This window comes from Sardina pilchardus, chromosome 8, assembly GCF_963854185.1.
Source record: "Sardina pilchardus chromosome 8, fSarPil1.1, whole genome shotgun sequence".
Classification (NCBI taxonomy): domain Eukaryota; kingdom Metazoa; phylum Chordata; class Actinopteri; order Clupeiformes; family Clupeidae; genus Sardina; species Sardina pilchardus.
In genome coordinates this window covers 32,853,203-32,872,850 of record NC_085001.1, presented here as the reverse complement: position 1 = coordinate 32,872,850, position 19,648 = coordinate 32,853,203, and the positions used below count along the sequence as shown (strand labels likewise).

At 40.7% G+C, this 19,648-nt stretch overlaps 1 protein-coding gene across 4 annotated transcripts in view; it reads left to right on the top strand.

Moving 5' to 3' along the window:
* The window catches only part of emid1 (EMI domain containing 1), a 122,514-nt gene that overhangs the window by 47,556 nt on the left and 55,310 nt on the right, over nucleotides 1–19,648 (top strand). For all 4 annotated transcript variants that reach the window (XM_062543680.1, XM_062543681.1, XM_062543678.1 and 1 more), the window contains exon 9: nucleotides 10,167–10,247. In XM_062543680.1, coding sequence (XP_062399664.1) covers nucleotides 10,167–10,247 — 81 coding nt within the window. The remainder of the gene's footprint in view (nucleotides 1–10,166; nucleotides 10,248–19,648) is intronic.

Genomic DNA, 19,648 nt, shown 5'->3' with positions numbered 1-19,648 from the left:
GGGCATGAGGTGCTGTTCTGCATACTCATCTTTTTGTTACGCCAGACCCACTTAGAGTGTTTGTTGCCAAAAAGCTCTAACTTTGTCTCATGTGACCAAAGCACACGGTCCGAGTTGAAGGCCCAATATCGCTCCAGACGTTTGTGCTTATGATTTTGAGTGAGAAAGGTTTTTTTCCGTGCATGCCTCCCAAACTTGTTGGCATGTAGATAGCGCCTGATGGTTGTTTTGGAGACTTTGTGACCCCAAGATGCAACCATTTGATGCAATTCTGTAACAGTGAGTTTTGGAGATTTTTTTATTTATCTTACCATCCTCCTCACTCTGCGAGGTGGCAAAATAAACATGCGTCCTCTTCCAGGCTTGTTTGGCACTGTTCCAGTTGTTTTAAACTTCTTAACGATTCCTCTGACCATAGATATGAGCAGGTGTGCGAGTGGCTATTTTCTTGTAGCCATTGCCTTACTTGTGAAGGTCGACACACATCTGCCTTACTTGAACAGTGTGTTCCTTTGTCTTTCCCATGTTGAAGAGAAATGGCCTCTGTGTCACGTCATATTTATAGCCCAGGGAAACAGGATGTTAAGAATTACTAATTAAATGTTCCTACATACTGATCGACATTGTAAATTACTGTAGAAATGACAGAAATGACAGAAATACTTTAATAACATTTATTTCCTAGGAATTGTTAGGGGTGCCAATAATTGTGGAACAGGCAATTTTTTTTCCCACTTTAAAATTCACTTGAGTTGAAGGTTACATTTTTCTACAATTTTCAGTGTGAGAGTATGCTTCTACAATAAAAACAAAATTTATTTTAAGGCTTTTAACACATCTTAACCAGGGGTGCCAATAATTATGGAGGGCGCTGTAAGTTCTGCTGGTGCAACCGACTTTAATTGAATTCTAAAGACTGGTCTTAACAAAGACCAACTTAGCAGTTAGGACCAGACTTAGTAAAGACCAGTTGGTGCAACCGGCCCCTGGACCTTAGTGCAACATTTTACACTGTTGATCACAACATATTACTACAGAGACTCGAACACTAGGTTGGATTTATTGGTGTAATTATTAATGGGTTCAAATCATACAGCGCCCTCCACAATTATTGGCACCCCTGGTTAAGATGTGTTCTTTAGCTTCTAATAAATTAGCGTAAAATCCAACCTTTAATACAAGTGCATTTATTTAGAAGGAAAAATATCCCACATTAAGAAATAATTATTCTTCATAAAATCACCTGTTCCACAATTATTGGCACCCCTAACAATTCCTAGGAAATAAATGTAATTAAAGTATTTCTGTCATTTCTGTCATTTCCACAGTAGTTTACAAAGTCAATCAGAGTATGTAGGAACATTTAATTAGTAATTCTTAACATCCTGTTTCCCTGGGCTATCAGTATGACGTGACACAGAGGCCATTTCTCTTCAACATGGGAAAGACAAAGGAACACACTGTTCAAGTAAGGCAGATGTGTGTCGACCTTCACAAGTAAGGCAATGGCTATAAGAAAATAACCACTCGCACACCTGCCCATATCTATGGTCAGAGGAATCGTTAAGAAGTTTAAAACAACTGGAACAGTGGTAAACAAGCCTGGAAGAGGACGCAAGTTTATTTTGCCACCACGCACAGTGAGGAGGATGGTAAGAGAAATAAAAAAATCTCCAAAACTCACTGTTACAGAATTGCATCAAATGGTTGCATCTTGGGGTCACAAAGTCTCCAAAACAACCATCAGGCACTATCAACATGCCAACAAGTTGTTTGGGAGGCATGCAGGGAAAAAAACCTTTCTCACTCAAAATCATAAGCACAAACGTCTGGAGCGGTACTGGGCCTTCAACTGGGACCGTGTGCTTTGGTCAGATGAGACAAAGTTAGAGCTTTTTGGCAACAAACACTCTAAGTGGGTCTGGCGTAACAAAAAGATGAGTATGCAGAACAGCACCTCATGCCCACTGTGAAGTATGGGGGAGGATCGGTGATGCTGTGGGCCTGTTTCTCTTCCAAAGGGCCTGGGAACCTTGTTAGGGTGCATGGCACCATGAATGCTTTGAAATACCAGGACATTTTAAATCAAAATCTGGTGGCCTCTGCCCGAAAGCTGAAGATGGATCGTCATTGCGTCTTTCAGCAAGATAATGACCCTAAACATATGGCCAAGTCTACACAGAAATGGTTCACCAGACACCGTATCAAGCTCCTACCATGGCCATCTCAGTTCCCAGACCTCAACCCCATTGAAAACCTGTGGGGTGAGTTGAAGAGTTGAAGAGGAGAGTGCAGAGGAGAGAACCCAGGTCGTTGGATGATTTGGAGATTTTGTGCGAAGAGGAATGGTCGAAGATCCCTCTTTCTGTTTTCTCTAATCTTGTGAAACATTATAAGACAAGATTAGGTGCTGTTTTATTAGCAAAAGGGGGTTGTACAAAGCATTTACATCAGGGGTGCCAATAATTGTGGCACACATGATTTGATGTAAAATAATTATTTCTTAATGTGGGATTTTTTTCCTTCTAAATAAATGCACTTGTATTAAAGGATGGATTTTAGGCTTTTTTTCATTGTGGTCCTGTATTATTTGGAAAAAAAAAGAATTTATCAGAAGCTAAAGAACACATCTTAACCAGGGGTGCCAATAATTGTGGAGGGCGCTGTATCTACAAGAAACAAATTGCCATCAGCAACTGTACCTCAACACCAATGTCCCTGGCCTATGGTGTTTCCAAGGGCCCAATCTCTGGGCTGAAATAGAATTTCCAAGGGCGTTGGTTTGGTCTCAGCTTTGGGGGGGGGACACCCAGAAGTGAACTTTTACTGGGAAGACTGTAATTCGTTTTTGATAGTAGTTAGATAGACCATAGTTTAGGAATAATGTCTATACATTTATGAGACATAATACATAAATACCTGAGACTGTGTAATGCTGAACAAACAACATTTTATTGACATAAATTATTATGGACATTATACTAGCAAAAAGTAGGCTACTGCCACAGGGAAGTACTTTCAGAACTGGTCTAGCAATGCAATGACAGTTCTTCATTAAACTGTTAATTCGGTGGTCTCCCTTTTATTTCTCTGCATTGTATGGGCTACACTAATACATTACAGAATTAATATAGAAACGAAAATGTCTCAGATCCACTGTTTATTGTGACTGTAAGATTCTAACTTAAGGTAGGCTAATTAAGCCTATACTTGGTGACTTGGTAAGGAAACGTTGGCATTCTATCAAGATAGATAGAGCAACTTCTATGCCACTATCCGTGCTGCACACCCCTAATCAATGCTCCTAACCTTGGTTGAAATACTACAGACGCTAGGTTTAGCTGTAACAATATCCTGGGTAACATATAGCCTACTATCACTAGTTAATAATATTTTCCACGGTACAATCTAAATTTGAAAGTCTGGTCACTAACGTTACCACTGCTAGTTTGTGTGGCTATAGTTATTTGCTTTGTGAAAAAGCTTTATGTCCCCTTTGTAAATTATGTGTAAAGCTTTGTATGTTCCCTCTTGGGTGGCATAGATGATCTACAAAGTACAAAAAGGGGCAAACATATACGTGCTGAAGAGCAGGGAATGTTAAAATGTTTTACTCTGGCCTTCATGGGGTATGTATTGGCAGACAGCCTCGGTAACTTACCGTTATCGTCGACACCCGCACGCACGTTTGTCTGCCAGTCAGACTCTGCTAATCTGCTTTGACACTCTCGTGTCCCGTGCGTGTAGTGTTTTCAGCCAATCAAATCACGGCGTGCCTTGTAGTCCTACTGTCGTGCTGGCCGTCGGAACGCAAAAATAAGTTTGCGGAAATATTGGGGGGGACAATTTTGTCATCTTTAAAATATTGAATGGGACTAGTCCCATACGTCCCCCCCTAAACCTACGCCAGTGAGAATTTCCCCTGTGTGTGTATTCACACCAACTTGGCCTATAACTTCCCAGCTCTGCACAGTATTCCATTAACTCCATGACCGTAGACTACTTAAATTTTTCTGTGAAGTAGGCTAAACATGTTATCAAAATGAACTTAATGCAGAGCTATTAGGTACATACACCTTTTGTTTGAGCAGGAGAGCGAATGGCAACTGTAGTAATGTGTCCGTGCAGATGGAGAGACTAAGGTCGAGAAATGCAAAGTTGAAAGAATGCTTCTTTTTTTATTATAAGCTACCAGTAGGTTTAGACATGAGACATAATAAACCAAAGAAAACACTGAATAAAACAAAAAAACAAACATGGGGCAATGCCCACTCTAGCTAGGCCCTTCAAGTACCCACACAATGAATGAAACAATGCATCCTCTCACGACAAAGGCCCCTTTTTGAATGAAACGCTCAATACGGTTATATCCTATTGGCGCCAACCAAACACAACAAACAATCAGTCAGCGCACCCCATATCCTCATAGGCTGCACACTATATGAGCGCAACACATTACTTTACAACATTCATGTGCAATCATAAATACTACGCTGCAGACCCCCAAAATAACAAATAAAACAAAACCAAATAAGAGAACCGGTTCCGTTCGGAAGTCGAACCAAAAAAGACTTGGTTTTTCGACGTTGACTAGCATTTTAAACAGCTATTTCTGACGTTTTTTATGGGACAACTGGTCATATCATTCTCCCGTTCATGCATCTCACTAACTATTTCTTTTACATGCACCACCCATTGTTGATGACGCATCCTTGGTTCGGTTCAGAACTGGTGTAAATGCGGGCTGGTTCACTAGATAGCACCACGCAGGGCTGTAGGACTCGAGTCCGGACTCGGACTCGAGTCCGGACTCGAGTCCGGTTTTTTATGGTCTCGGACTTGTCTCGGACTCGCTGGTATCTGACTTGGACTTGTCTCGGTCTCGGCCACTGGTCTTGCCAAATATGGTTTTTGGTCTTGACCGAGTCCAGGCATCTTTATTATGTTATAATATTCAAGGGAAGTAGGAGTACACTCTGTAATACTGGTCATTCTTGTCTTTGTCTGGAGTGAAGCTATTGTCATTTAGTTGCTCAAATGCTCAGTACTAGTACCTAGCAGTGGTAATAGTAGTGGATTGGTGTTTGTATCAGTTGTAACTAAGGTATCACCTTATATCATTCTGTTTTCTTTAAATTAGATTATGTGATATTAAGGGGAATGGTTATACTTACAAATCCTGGGTGGGTATTTAGATCAGCAAAATTAATAATAACCCAAAATTATTGTCTTTATACTGTCATGCATGCAACTTGTTTTTTTCTGTCCTGGACTCGGTCTTGACTCGGACTCGAGTCTTTTGGACTCGGGCTGTCTTGGACTTGAACCTCTTTGGACTCGGTCTTGACTTGGTCTCGACCGGTCCTGGTCTTGGACTTGTCTTGGACTCGACAAAGGTGGTCTTGACTACAGCCCTAGCACCACGGTTCAAAGAATTCTGAACGGCACCAGTTCAACACCAGGTTCGTTTTCGGTGGAAAAAGGCCTTATGAGCGCTTCCCTTATGGGAGCGTGCCCCGTCCCTTTAAATGGGTCTCACCTCCGACACTCTCGTTGCACCCCAGCACCCCGGCGGACAGGTAGACATCAGATAAGGTGAACACTACACAATACAAAGACAAACATTGACACAGTCACAGCGATTCCATTTAAGATGTAATTTGTGCGCACACGAACGCTGCCACAACTGCCCCGATATTATGCCTTGCATCACCCGCTCATCTAATAAAGCCATGTTTAGCGCACGGCCTACTCAATATTCCTTTGCGTCATACAAACACACAATACATAGTTATTCCTTACTTTTCTACATAAGCATTTCAATATTCCATTTCACTTTATTTCCTGTATTCGTGTACCCCAAACTCCGGCCCCATTGTTCTCACTGGCGGGAATGCGCCCGCTTGCGTGACAGACGTGGTGCGCTCTGTCACAGCAACACACAAAGAATACTTGGTTACTAGCACATAATTCACTAACTCAAGACTTAAAGGAACACTTCACTGTTTTTTCACATTAAACTACGTTATTCCCTTAACTAAGACGAGTTGACACATACCTCTCACGTATCAATGTGTGCACTCACTGGCTCACTAGCACTTAGCTAGCCCAGTTCATTCAATACGATCCAAACAGAGATGAAGTTAGAAGCAACCAAACACGTCCACGTTTTCCCTATTAAAATACAGTTACACGAGTAGTCACACAAGGAGACGAGTCGAGACCATTGGTTTAACTGCAGCCGAGACCAAGTCTTTTAGGAGGCAAGTCTAAGTCGAGACCGAGTCTTTAAGGAGTCAAGGCCGCATCAAGACCAACCAAAGAAGATTTTCAACCAGCCAAGATTTTCATGATTTACATCACCCAAGTATCCTATAACAGTTAAATTCCCAAAGGGTAGAGTGGGGATTGTTCGCTATAGGAGCAGTCTAGCACAGGAGTTCACAAACTTTCCCATGACAAGGCCCCCCAAATACCACTAGATTGTGGCCAAGGCCCCCCTTTTGCATGATGTCGTATTGAACCCATCAACGATACGGCACATGTAGAAATAAGTAAATAAAATAGGCCTATATAGGTGAAAATCTATTTATTGTATAGGCTTTACAATAATAACACTTATGTATTTAGGGATGTAACGGTTTTACACGGTTATAGTGACCAAAATGATCACGGTTTTCGGTATTATTGTGGTATTTTACAGCAGTGACAATCCTAGTCTCTGTTCAACCCTCCACACACACAGAACATGGCTTGTCTTGTTTCTATTTCATATTTTGAAAATATATTTGTTATTTGTTTTTGTATTTGTTAACATTTATAGTATTTTAGGATCTGCATAATTACTTATAGCTAAAAATATTCAGTAATTTGAATACTTCACATTGATTACGCTTGTCTTTAACACTAGAAGCGCCGCGCCGTTCTGACCCACTTATACCTAGAAGCGCCGCGCCCCGGTCATTTGACCGCTTTGACGACCTACTAGAAGCGCCGTGCTGGTGTGAACTACTTAAAGCGCGGCGAGGCGGTCAAAAGACCGTTGAGTCCTTAGACTGGGAGGCTGTTGCTTACACAAAATGATCGCTAGATGGCGCTTCGTGCACGAATCAAATCGTTTGGCCATAAATTCAGTTTGCACTAAGCCATATATCATTCGTGTCAGACCGTGTTGTTGATAGTCTGTGGTTGTTTCATTATGACATACAGCACGTTCGAGTTATCTGTTCATTTTTTTGTGTTGATTTGTGTTGTTTGAGGTAAAAACTCTGGAAGAGTTCTTGAACAAACCTTAAGCAAACTTGACTTTCAACTAAAATGAATGGGTGAATGGGTGGCACTTCTATTCATTTAATAGGTAGCCTATATGTTTGCGCCGCCAAAAATGAACAGTCTGGTTTCAATTACACAGTAGCCAGGATTTCAGGCCGGATTTTACAGGCTACCGTGGCTACTTTCTAAAACAATTTTTATTCATTTAGGGAGAAGCATCTTATAGGGTCTAGCTACATCGGAGGGAGGGAGATAGAGAGCTATGCTGAACAGAAAGATATTCTCCGTCTTGTGAATGTGTATGATATGTTTGCGATGTCTGCTGAAAAAAAAGCTATAGGCCTATTGTTTCTACAATTTAAGCTAACGTCTATGTGAATTCGAGATTCAGCATTGAGACACACATTTTCACTGATTAGTAGAAGAGAACTGTAGCCCACTGGTTAGAGCTTCGGCCTCATAATTAAAGGATTGCTGGTTCGATCCCCGACCTGTTCATGGCGGAAGTTCTTTTAAGCAAGGCATCAATAAATATAGGCTATATTCTATTTTTTCTATTCACACAACTAGAACTACACGCACACTGGCGAATTCTAACATTCTGAAACGCGCATATGCGGCGAAACATGATTGCGCATTCTTCCACAAGTTGCCTAATTAGCCAGCCTACAGCCTAGCCTATGCACAGAGAGAGGCGGTGGGGGTGGGGAGGCAGTTAATTGTCCTCTGCCGCGGTGATGTCTGTAGTAGCCTAGCCTAGACGAGTGTATGGGGGAGGGGGAATGATCGGTTTCATCATCCAAAACCTAAATGAGGCTGCAGCCGTCAAAGTTTTCATGACTGATAATGGCTTTAGTTGCCACTTCATGTCTAGATGTCTATATTGTACTAGATCTCAACACACAATGTTATTGTATTGTTTTGGACAACGTTCTTCACGTTTCACTTCAATGTAGACTGCATGCGTTATGAACAGCGCAGCAATCTCTGGAAAGGAAACGGTGGAAGTCGCAGTAGCCTAATAGCCTATCGCGTTCAATGTTGTAAGTCCGTCTGTTCCAGAATATTTGGTTCATATCATCAATCTTTGGTTTTGGTGTTTGTGCAACCGGGCCCTGAAGATTTAACAAAAGGCTGACTAGCCCTACGTAGGAATTAGGAAAGTATGTAAGGCGAGATCAAGATTAGGCTACGTTGTTTGCTTCTTTCCCCCATGTCAACTCACTGTGTGAGTCCTGTGTATCGTAGCAACGAGCAGTGTGTCCAGTGGGAAAATCTCATGTAGCCTAGGCCTAATTTCTAGGCTCGTTTATTTTTCGTGTGTCTCTATGATAGACTTTTTGCATCTAAAAATAATTATAACTGGCTTAGTCAAAGTTTGTCAGATGGCGGCTCAATTTGGCTCAGAAAATTATTGGCTGGCGAAATTAGTTTTCGTTAATGGTAAACAGTATTGTGATTCATCCGTTTATTTCAGATAGTTTGTTATTAAAAACCATTAACAAAAAAATTTTTGTTCGTCGACGTTGAAAAACGGTCAGCGAAGTCAGTCTATATGAGCTACATTTTTTCGCTCGTGCCAGTAGCGAACCCAGGTCTCCTGCGTAGTAGTCGAGAGAGTTAACAATGCGCCACTGAATGAATGTACCGCTAGCAATTGGAAAGAGATTTCTTTGTCCAGCAAATAGCCTATGTAAGAAAATGCTTATACATTAGTCTGAGCTTTAAAAGATAGCCTACAAATAGAAGATAAGATACAACTATGAATGTACGTAGGCATACGCACCCTACGTAGCCTACATAAATAGGCTTCGATGAATTTCAGCTGAAAATATTTTTTACACACGTAGGCCTGCCTAATAGAACAACGTCGCAGAACAACGTTTTCAAAACAAACTCGCATTTTACCACTGTAAATCGCCTCCGTAGACTATGCCATGTAAATGAAAAATAGTTATTAAAATAAATCACATATATAATACATATTGCACATATATAAACTATATGTTTTATGGTAAAATATTATTCTCATGCCCGACTGACAGGAAATCCTTGCGACATCTGCTGTGAGAAAAGAGAATAGCAGCCTGGACAAACATGGCCGAACGCGAGACAACATAGTGTTGTCACATATGTGAGCGCAAAATAGCTCTAAACTAGCTTGTACCGGTGTGCTTTTCATCATGTAAAAATTCTGGGTGACAAAACACGCGTATTTAGGAAAAGTCGTGAACATAGGGTCCTGGAATTGAATCGAGTGAAAAGATTTTTTTTTTTTGTAAAAAAAATTTTGTTTTTTTTGCCCGGCCGTTCTAGGTATATCTAGGTCAAACCTACACGGCGCTTCTAGTAATACGCGTCAGCGGTCAAATGACCGGTGCTTGGCGCTTCTAGTGTTAATGATATCACAGGGGCGGTGTGTAGGTCTAATTGAGTGCCTGTCACTTTAAAAAGTATGTGAACGTAATTAGGTTTCATTCGGTTTTAGGAAAATAGTCACGCATAGTTCAAGGATATGTGTTTTCATTACATAAAATGAATGTTCAAAAACATTCATTTTTTTCTAGTGGGGTGTACTACAAACCTTGATTAGTGAGATTAGAGATCTCGCAAAAGAAACTATATCACTCAAAAGAAACTCGATATCTCGCAAAACTAAGTCAAGACCTCACAAAAGAAAGTCATGATCTCGCAAACCTAGTCAGTGTTTGTCCCCAGTACATAACTTTTCTCAGTTTTTTTTTCACCTCTGTTTTTTTCCCTTCATGTCACCTCCAGGGCTCCGTAATGTTGCCATTCGCCAATACATTATTCATTCTGAATGTTTAACAGGGTTTTAAGTGTACTTTATCTCACTTGTGGTAACATTTCCATTCTCTCTCCATTAAATGCAGGTCAGTCAAAAGACTTGCTTCTATCAAATGCTTTTCCAGACCAAAGGGGGGCATCTGTGCAAGGGCCCAAAGGAGCAGTAGGTATGTAGTTTTATAGATATATTATCTTTTTTTTAGTTCTACACAAAGAGTAGACATATTTTTCTCTTTAAAGATGATAGAATGGATGACTGGAGTTTTTTACCTTGTTGTCTTGGAATGAATGCAACCTCGATCTATCAAAAGCATGATCCAATGCTATTTGACAGAGCCCATTTAAGTTTAACCTCCTGACTACCAGCAGTTAATTTTTGTCCTGTCTAGAGGACCTTTCTAAACTGGAATATCTCCCACACCATACATACTGTACTACTGAGCTAACTCCTTTTGTTCTCTAAAGGGGACATCCAGGGCTTTTACATGTTGATACCAAATTTATGGGGGTGGGGTTTTGGGAACTTCCTCCTTTTCTTCCTTGAAAATTGGGTCAATTTGACCCAGGACATTACAAGAAAAAAAGAGGAAGTTCCCAAAACCCCACCCCCATAAATTTGGTATCAATTAAAAGTCCTGAATGTCCTCTGTAGAGAACGACAGGAGTTAGCTCAGTAGCATGCATGGTCTGGGAGATATTCAAGTTTACAGATGTCCTCTAGAGAGGACAAAACGGACCTCTGGTAGTCAACGCCCCTCATGCTTATCTGGCACGCAAGAATAATAAAGGAAGCCAATGACCGCTTACTGACCGCAACTGAAGATAGTTGCTGTATGTGCCTGAATCTCCAACTGAAGATGGTTGCTGTATGTGTGGAGAGGGGGCGCTAATCTAAGGGATGGTTAGTGTCAGTCTGTGTTTGGTGTCACAGTCTGTCTTTGGTTTTTAGTCATTTCAAAGTCCAAGATTTGCATATGAAGGGGGAAACAATCACAGTAATTTTTCGACCATCCACAGAACTCTCCATATTCATCAAAGCCAAGGTACAAATGGTTTTCCATTTAATGTCTGTTAGATAACATCCAAAAGTAGGCTATTCAAGTACCCCAAGTGTTATGTATGTTGCATGTTGACAATTAATATCTTAATAATTATAGCCAGATATAAAAAGACATGAGTCGCAGTGATATGACAATGTACAGTATTGTCAAACAAAGTGGGTTGTTTTTTTACCTTCAACTGATTGGTAAATATTGAACTAACACATCATTGGGTTGCCATAACCCAGCACATTTGGTTACATCTTTCACCCAGCAGTTGGGTAGAAACTTTAAACCTGACCATTTAGTGACATTTTCATTTTGTGTAGGTATATTTATTCATTGTTCAGGTATCAGAAGATAATGCACATTAATGTCCGTGTTAGCTATGTTAGGGAGCAGCAGCATTAGGGGGGGCGCTCACACAGTTTAAGACTGGACGAGCTAAACTACTGCCCTGTATGAACAGAGCAGCAACTAGGACATAAATGTCTATGCCATATTATACACAACAGGGTGGAGCAGGGGAGGAGGTGGGTTGCAAAAATGCAAGCAGCAAGCAGTTAGGAACAACTGAAGCAGCTATAAAGAAGGCGCCCTGTTTGGATGTTGCCATTTAAAAGCAACGGGAGTTGACTAGCTGATGCGACCCTGTGGACCCACAGCGGTTAGCGGTGTCTTGACTACTTGACCTACTAGAACTGACGCTGGACGCTCAATTTACACCTCGGAGTGCATCTTCTGATACCCAAATGCTGTGGAGTCCATTATCCATCTTGTTACTGTTACCACACATGTATTGTGTTCATTTGCTGTTATCATTTCCATCTTTTGATCACTAGAACTGACTTGTTTGTAGAACAACTTAACTTAACATCAACTTAAAGAACAAACTGTTATCACTAGTTCTAAATGGATGGTTGCTATGCCCAAATAGCAACCAATTCACGCGACATCCTTGTAAGAGCAGACCAACCACAAGCTAGTCCAACCACACATTTTTTCCCATCGGTTCCCAATGGTAATTACAGGTGCCACATTGCGCACAATGCAACTTTACATACAAATGCAAAACGTATAACCATCCACACACCGGAAAATCTATACCGATAAAAGGTGTCATAACATGCAACACCAAAAATGTCATCTATATGATTAAATGCCCATGTGGACTTGCATATATTGGAAAAACAAAGCGCTGCTTAAAAACACGAATTGCGGAGCACAGGAGCAATATACGCTTAAATGACGAAAAAAATCCAGTGGCAGTTCATTTTAATGCATTAAAGCATAACTTATCCACCCTCAAATACATTGGGATTGAACAGGTCTCTATCCCCAGACGAGGGGGAGATATAGATAATCTCCTCCTCAGGAGAGAAGCTTTTCATATATACACTCTAGACACCATTTCTCCAAAGGGTCTAAACATGTACTTTGACCTTAAACCTTTTTTGTGACATTTTCACCTTAAGTCTTCCATATGACAGCCAACATTCCTATACATTCACATTTTTTAAATATGTATTGTGATTCTACTGTATGTATTGCTTTTTCATGCTTTTGTGCATAAAATGTTTGCACTGATGTTTTGCATTTTGCACAATGTTTTGTAATGAGATTTGGGCCTACTGCATGTCTGCACTGATTGCCACTCATGGGTGCACCCCGCCTGTTTATGACAGGTGCTTGATTACTAGGCTTATTGGTCATGGGATATAGGCCTCCTATGCCAGTTCCTACTTTGCCTGATGAAGATCTGTTGATCGAAACGTTGCCTTTTTAAATAATAAAGAACTATTTTTTGGAGCCATTGCAGTGTGCAGACCATCACTTCTACTTTGCTATGCCCAACGGACAATTATTAGTTCCATCTCTCTCTTTTGTCAATCTAATCCCAGGTTTCTGTTGAGTCTTAGCAGTATTTTACTTAGCCTACTTGTGAAGTCTGTATACGTTACTATGCTGGCGTTACCCAAACTGGCTATGCACTCCGGCAAGAGAGTCGCTGCAACTTGGTGTAGTTTGACAGATTTATTGCCATTCAGGTCCAACAGAGGATTGTTGCTTCCAATAACATGTGTGTGAATGTAGCTACTGGAGTGTAGGTGTATATATGTGTTTGAGTGTGTGTGTGGTTTTCTGTAAATAAAGGAAATACAGAATATCAATATGAACTGTACATACATACATAAATAATACAACATAAAATATACATGAATATATAAATATGTATGCACGCAGTACAGGCCAAGAGCATGTATCTACCTGGCTGCTAATAGACCTCTGAAGTTCGCCTATACAAAAAAGCTACCATCTTTGCCCATATAAGGAGATCTGATATCTTGATATTTTTACCATGGGAAAATAACACAGGGATTTGGAATTATCACACCTGTTAAACTCTCACGGAACAGACGAAATCGGAAATGCAGACTTTTTCCTCAACACACTTTTGTCCTCTGCCTTCGTGGATACTGTGATCTCCGGTATGCCAAGGTGGCACACGTTGATTTTTGCTACCCCAGAGCTAACTTGCGATGCAACTTGCCATTAAGTTAGTTAGCTAACCCTGCGAGAGTTTAACAGATGTGATAATCCCCATGTTATTTTCCCGTAGTAAAAAATCGCTAGATACCAGATCTCAAAGCAGGTTTTTTGTAGGCAAACTTCTATTACATTACATTACATTTTGCTGACGCTTTTTAACCAAAGCGACTTACAACATGGTAAAAACTTTTAAGCTTTTAAGAGCAATTTTAACAACAAATTAAAAACCACAGTAAGTGCATCAATGAGTGTAATAAGTGCATCAATGAGGGCAATTGTCTGTCGTAGTGCTATGAGAGGAATTGTTCTCTGAAGAGCTGGGTTTTCAGACATTTTTTGAAGATGGCGAGGGATGTCCCTACTCTAGTAGGAACAGGTAGTGCGTTCCACCAATGAGGGACGACAGATAAGAAAAGTTTGGATTGGCATGAGCGTGCTGGTGGAAGAGCTAGACGTCGCTCGGCTGAGGAGCGCAGCGGTCGTGAAGTAGCATATGCCTGTATGAGGGCATTGAAATAGGTGGGAGCAGAGCCGGAGAGTACTTTGTAGGCAAGCGTTAGAGTCTTGAATTTGATGCGGGCGGTCAACGGTAGCCAGTGTAGCTGGATGAGCAATGGTGTGACATGTGTCCTTTGCTGCTGCATTCTGGATCATTTGAAGGGGTTTCACTGTGCAGGCTGGGAGACCTGTCAGGAGGGCATTACAGTTAGTCAAGTAGAGAGATGACTATTGCCTGTACGAGGAGTTGGGTAGCATCTTGAGTCAGTTAGGTCCTGATAAGGATCCCGTCTAGTCTTGTTTTCCATGTCTAGTGTTTTTCCCATCATGTCTGCCCCTCTTGTGTCTTCCTGTTTGCTTTATTCACTTCCTGTTCCATGTGCTCCTTTGTTTACCCTCTCCATGTGTTCCTCTCTTGTTACCCCTGTGTATTTAACACATTCAGGTCCGAGGCCTTCAAAGGTCTTAAAACTTTATTAAAAAAAATAAAAAAAAAACCTCACTATAAATATATCTGGCCAAGACTTTTGAAGTCTGCATCTTGTAAACATAAGTACTGGTTACATAAAAGTGAAAAAAAAAAACATTCAGAGATATTTGGTGGTTTCACTACTAATTGGAAAAACAAATAAGTTTGATTTCTCTACAGCCAAGTGATCTTTCAGGTGAATACAGATTGGGTGGGTCACACCTATAACTGTCCCCTCCCCACTGTCACTGGTAACTGTCAATGGACCATCTGTCAAAACAAAGGCAGCTCCCTTTCTCCACATCTCTTGAAAAGAAGCGAAAACACAGGAAATCCAGATCAGTTAAAAATACTTGTCTTTGGATAAATCTTCTAAAAGGAATGTGTCCAACATATCCTTACCTGGTCACTACATAAACAAAAGGTAGCCTGTGCATGGGCTATGAATTATCCACATATTCAGATGCAGTTACTAATGCTAAACTAGAAATGCAATTCCAAGGAATTACCAGTGCATGAAAATGCAAAAATGTATAGAAATGGTTACTAAGGCGTAGCTAAGGTAAACATGGTGGTTTGCATAGTTTAAAGAAAGCTGATAGTCTGAAGGTAGACAGTTTCAAGCTTAAACATTCCAGTTCTAACTTAACTAATGATTTCTAACAGGTATGTTAAAATGCAGTGTTGTGCATCAGTGGCGGCTGGTCATCAAAATTTCTGGTGAAGCAAACCCCGTCGACCGACACGGTTACGGCGTCGGGACCTTATTACCACTTTGAACGTGCATTATTTCCTTTAGACGCACGGCGCGTCGTTGATTATCCCTTACATAATATCGTTCAGCCTTACTCACGGTTCTTCCTCACATTCTACAACTGAAATGTCTCCTTACCGTAGCATCAACGAGCTGTGTAATTTCCACAGGAGGTTTTGGTCTGCCCTCTGCTTCCACTCGTAATTTGTCCTCATATGAATATGACTGGAAACGATAGCTACCCTCCTAGCAATACCCTCCTAGCCTGTAAGGGCTCTTGCTAAACAAATTATATTAGGAAACAAAAAAGATATTCACTAACCCTAACAAAATCCTCATCTACACAGAAAAATAAAGATATGTCTTATGAAATGACTGTTCAACAAATTATGTGTTGTTGTTGCTGATTAAGAAGCTCTCCTAAATCGTCGCTGTCAAAGTCAGTTAATGATAGTTGCCTTATGAAGGCGTTGACTAGCCAGAGTATTGTGTCAATCATATTCAAGTGACGGAAGGGCAAAATTCTACCCTATCGGTCACTGCTTCACGGGTGGGACTTATCTGCCATAAGGATCCATTGAAACGGGGAAAATCCACGAGCCGCGGGGGGTTTCACTCGATTTACATTGAAGTCAATGGGAAAAGATATCGAGGTAGTGAAGCAAGAAAATCGTCTGATTCACTGCAATTGTCTGTTTCACCGCAGGTGTGGGGATGGCGCTGTTGTCACTCACAGAATGGAATTCAGGAAAACAGCTCGTCTTAATGACTGTCTTTCTGTTTCAAAACAGTGAAAAAGGGATTATTGTAAGTTTTTTTTATGACTTTTTTTTGGTGAAGCACTGCTTCACCTGTAGTCTTATAGAAGCCTCCTCTGTTGTGCATGAACGAGTTCAAAAGAATGCGTTCATAGAACACGTTCATTTTTCTGTGAACGTTGAACTGAACGCAACACATTTATAATGAATTTGAACGTGCATTCGCTCAGATTATGTGAAATGAACGACGAACGTCACTGTTGAGGTCCAATTAAACGTTACGGAATTTGTTTTGTCCTGAGAAGTCGAGTGACACTTTCTGCTGGCATTTTAGAAACAGCATGTCGTTGTCACATTCAATGCCCATGGGCGCCAGCACTCCTAAACTACAGCTTTGCACAACGTTACCGTACATTAGGCTACCCATGATCACGTTATGCATGATGCATTGTAGGGCTACACATAATAGAACCGCTGCTACAGTATGTGAATGCAATCGTGGAAAAATTCCGCACTTGTCAGTGATCGAGGGATGTATAACGTGTGTTCAAAGAGCCCTACAGTATGTCACTGAACAGTTCCATCGCTGCAGGTAATGCAGCAAGGCTATAGATCCTCCATACTCCCGGTGGAAAAACTAGCCTACACTCTTCCGCTGTCAGGCATGCAGTTAATGCGCAGCTGCATTTATTAGGCGTCGGTATCTGTGAAACAAAGCCCAATTTAAGGACATTCTAAATTAGATGAGAACAGGTGGCTGTACCCTACATTCCGCATAATGCTTCATGTCTGAATGTCCGCTACCGTCAGAAACAGATTTTCATTCAAATGAACTGAACTTCAACTAGTTCAAAATTAAAAATGGTGAACTATGAACGTGAATAGTTCACTTTGCATGTGTGTGAACTGAACTTTGAACGAGTTACTGACAAGTGTGAACGTGCACAACACTGTTAAAATGTTGACTATGCTAAAAATGCTAACCAGATCGATTGGTTAACTTAGCTAATGATTTCTAGCAGTTATGGTAAATATGATAACAATGCTAACCAGGTTGATCAGCTAACTTAGCTGATGATTTCTAGCAGTAATGCTAAAAATGCTAACAATGCTAACCAGGTCGATTAGCTGACTTAGTTAAGTCTATGGGTAATTTTGAATAGTTTTAAATTAATATTTCAAAAAGTACAAAAGTTACAATGTTGAAAAATACAAAGCCCACATCGCGTAAGTAAGACCTACGCGACAAAGTTTGAATGAAGTTTCTACGTTAAACGGTTGAAGCTGAATTAGCTGCGTTAGAAGAAGAAGAATAACTAGAAATGCAATTCCAAGGAATTACCAGTGCATGAAAATGCAAAAAATTATAGATAGATAATGTAGATACAGAGCTGCCAACTCTCACGCTTTCGGCGAGTGACACACGATTTTGCCTGTTTACACATGCACTCACGCCATACATGCATTTTCTCACGCAAAACAATATCTGATTTTGGGCTGACACTCGTTCGTTCCTTTTAAAACTCCCCAACGGTAGACATCCAATTTTGCGACAGAAGAAGGAGACACCTGCGGGAGAAAATCGCCATCTGGTCAGAAAGTATGTTGACAATGTCACATATTATAGGCCTATCGTTAATTAAGAACTCACTCTCTTAAATTTAAAATCTTGAAAGAAATCAGTTTTTGTGGATGAACTTCATTCCCTGGCCTACATGTTAACTTTAGACTAACTTAAGCTTTTATTGCACTGTTTTGTTTGCTGGAACGTGTGGATAAATAACTTCTGGAGAGAGCTAAATCTGCTCACTAAAATCATAAAGGAACATTGCAAGACACTCATCTCTTATATCAGCGTTTCTCAAACTGTGGGGCGCGGAGACATGCCAGGTGGGGCGCGAGCTGACGTGAAAAACGGGACGTCTTTTTTAATTAAATTAATAAATGTATCGGTAGCCTATGCCTTCCTTTATTGATAATTACGATGATGCACCTCCATCTCACAAAACACTCAAACAACGTAATGTAGACTATTTTGTTATTCATCAGTTGAAAATCTTAGTCTGCCCTAGGCAGGAACCTGGAACCATGGTCCGAAAATATTGATTGGCATCGGAATTTTAATAGCCGCGGAACAAAACGTTCTCAGAATCAGATAACGTAGTGGCTATGTGAGGGTGAGTTCCGAGTTAGAATGGACAAGTTTGTGACAAGAGTAAATTCAAAGGTTGATGATGCAGTACCAGTGGTTAAAAAGACTGCCGAGCCAACAAAAAATAAATCTAAACGGAAATATGATGAGGGATACCTTGCGATGGGCTTCACGGTGGCTACTGTAGGGACAGAGGAAAGACCAATGTGTGTACTTTGCTTAAAACCGCTTGCAGCGGATAGCATGAGACCCAACAAATTACGACGACACCTAGAGACTACACACCCCACTCACGTAAGTAAGCCACTTGATTTTTTCAAAAGAAAATTGGCAGAATACCATCAGCAGGAGCATCGGATGGTAAAAGCTGTGTCCGTGACCAGCAAAGCTCAAATGGCTTCTTATAAAGTTGCTCATAGAATTGCCCTGGCCAAAAAGCCCCATACAATAGCTGAGCAGCTCATTTTACCAGCAGCAATGGACATGGTGTCAATCATGCTCGACGAGGCGAGCGCAGTGAAACTGCAGGCTATCCCCCTGTCTAATGACACAATTGCAAGACGAATAGATGACATGTCGAGCGATCTCGAGACCAACTCATTAGTCAGGGGGCCAAAACTGATATTAAAACTTTGTCGGACACTTTTTGGTACAAGCATACAACCTATCCAGTATTGATATTTAACCCCTCAACATGAGTTCTAGACAGGTTGTCAGCTTAGAAAATGTTATTTTGTCCATTTTAACACTATATTCTTAAAAATGGAAAAAGCGGATTTTCCCCCCAAAGTGCTTCCTTTTTCTTCCATGTTACCTACTGTAATTTTGGTCAAATGTGCAATATAATCCAACTTGTGTGCAAGCATGATCATTAAAAAATAATGATCAATAAATACCACAAGAGTATCACACCACAAGGGCCACTGTTGTGTCAGGGGGGCAATTCTGAAAAGGGCTTCCGTTAAGACTTTTGCAAACATGTTTTGGTTCAAGCTGTCAGTGTCACCCTATTTTTTTTTTTGTTTTTGTTTGAAGACACAAATAGGTAAGATATCAGGGTGGTTGTGAAGACGAAGTAAAAAGCTTGTAGGGAGAGACATGCAATGCTGCACAAGTTATAATATTTAAATGTTACAGTGAAAATGTAGAACTGTAGATGGTGGTGTATAGTGCTATTAACTTCATTAATATACCAGGTTGTGACACAAATGATATTTAATGGACATACAGTATTACTATAGTTATTCATTCAATCCAAACATAACTGCTCTCTCACTTCTTTAGGGTTAGGGGTTAGTAACTAGTTAGCAATAACAACTTTGTTATAGTCGTATGGCAAAGGTATGT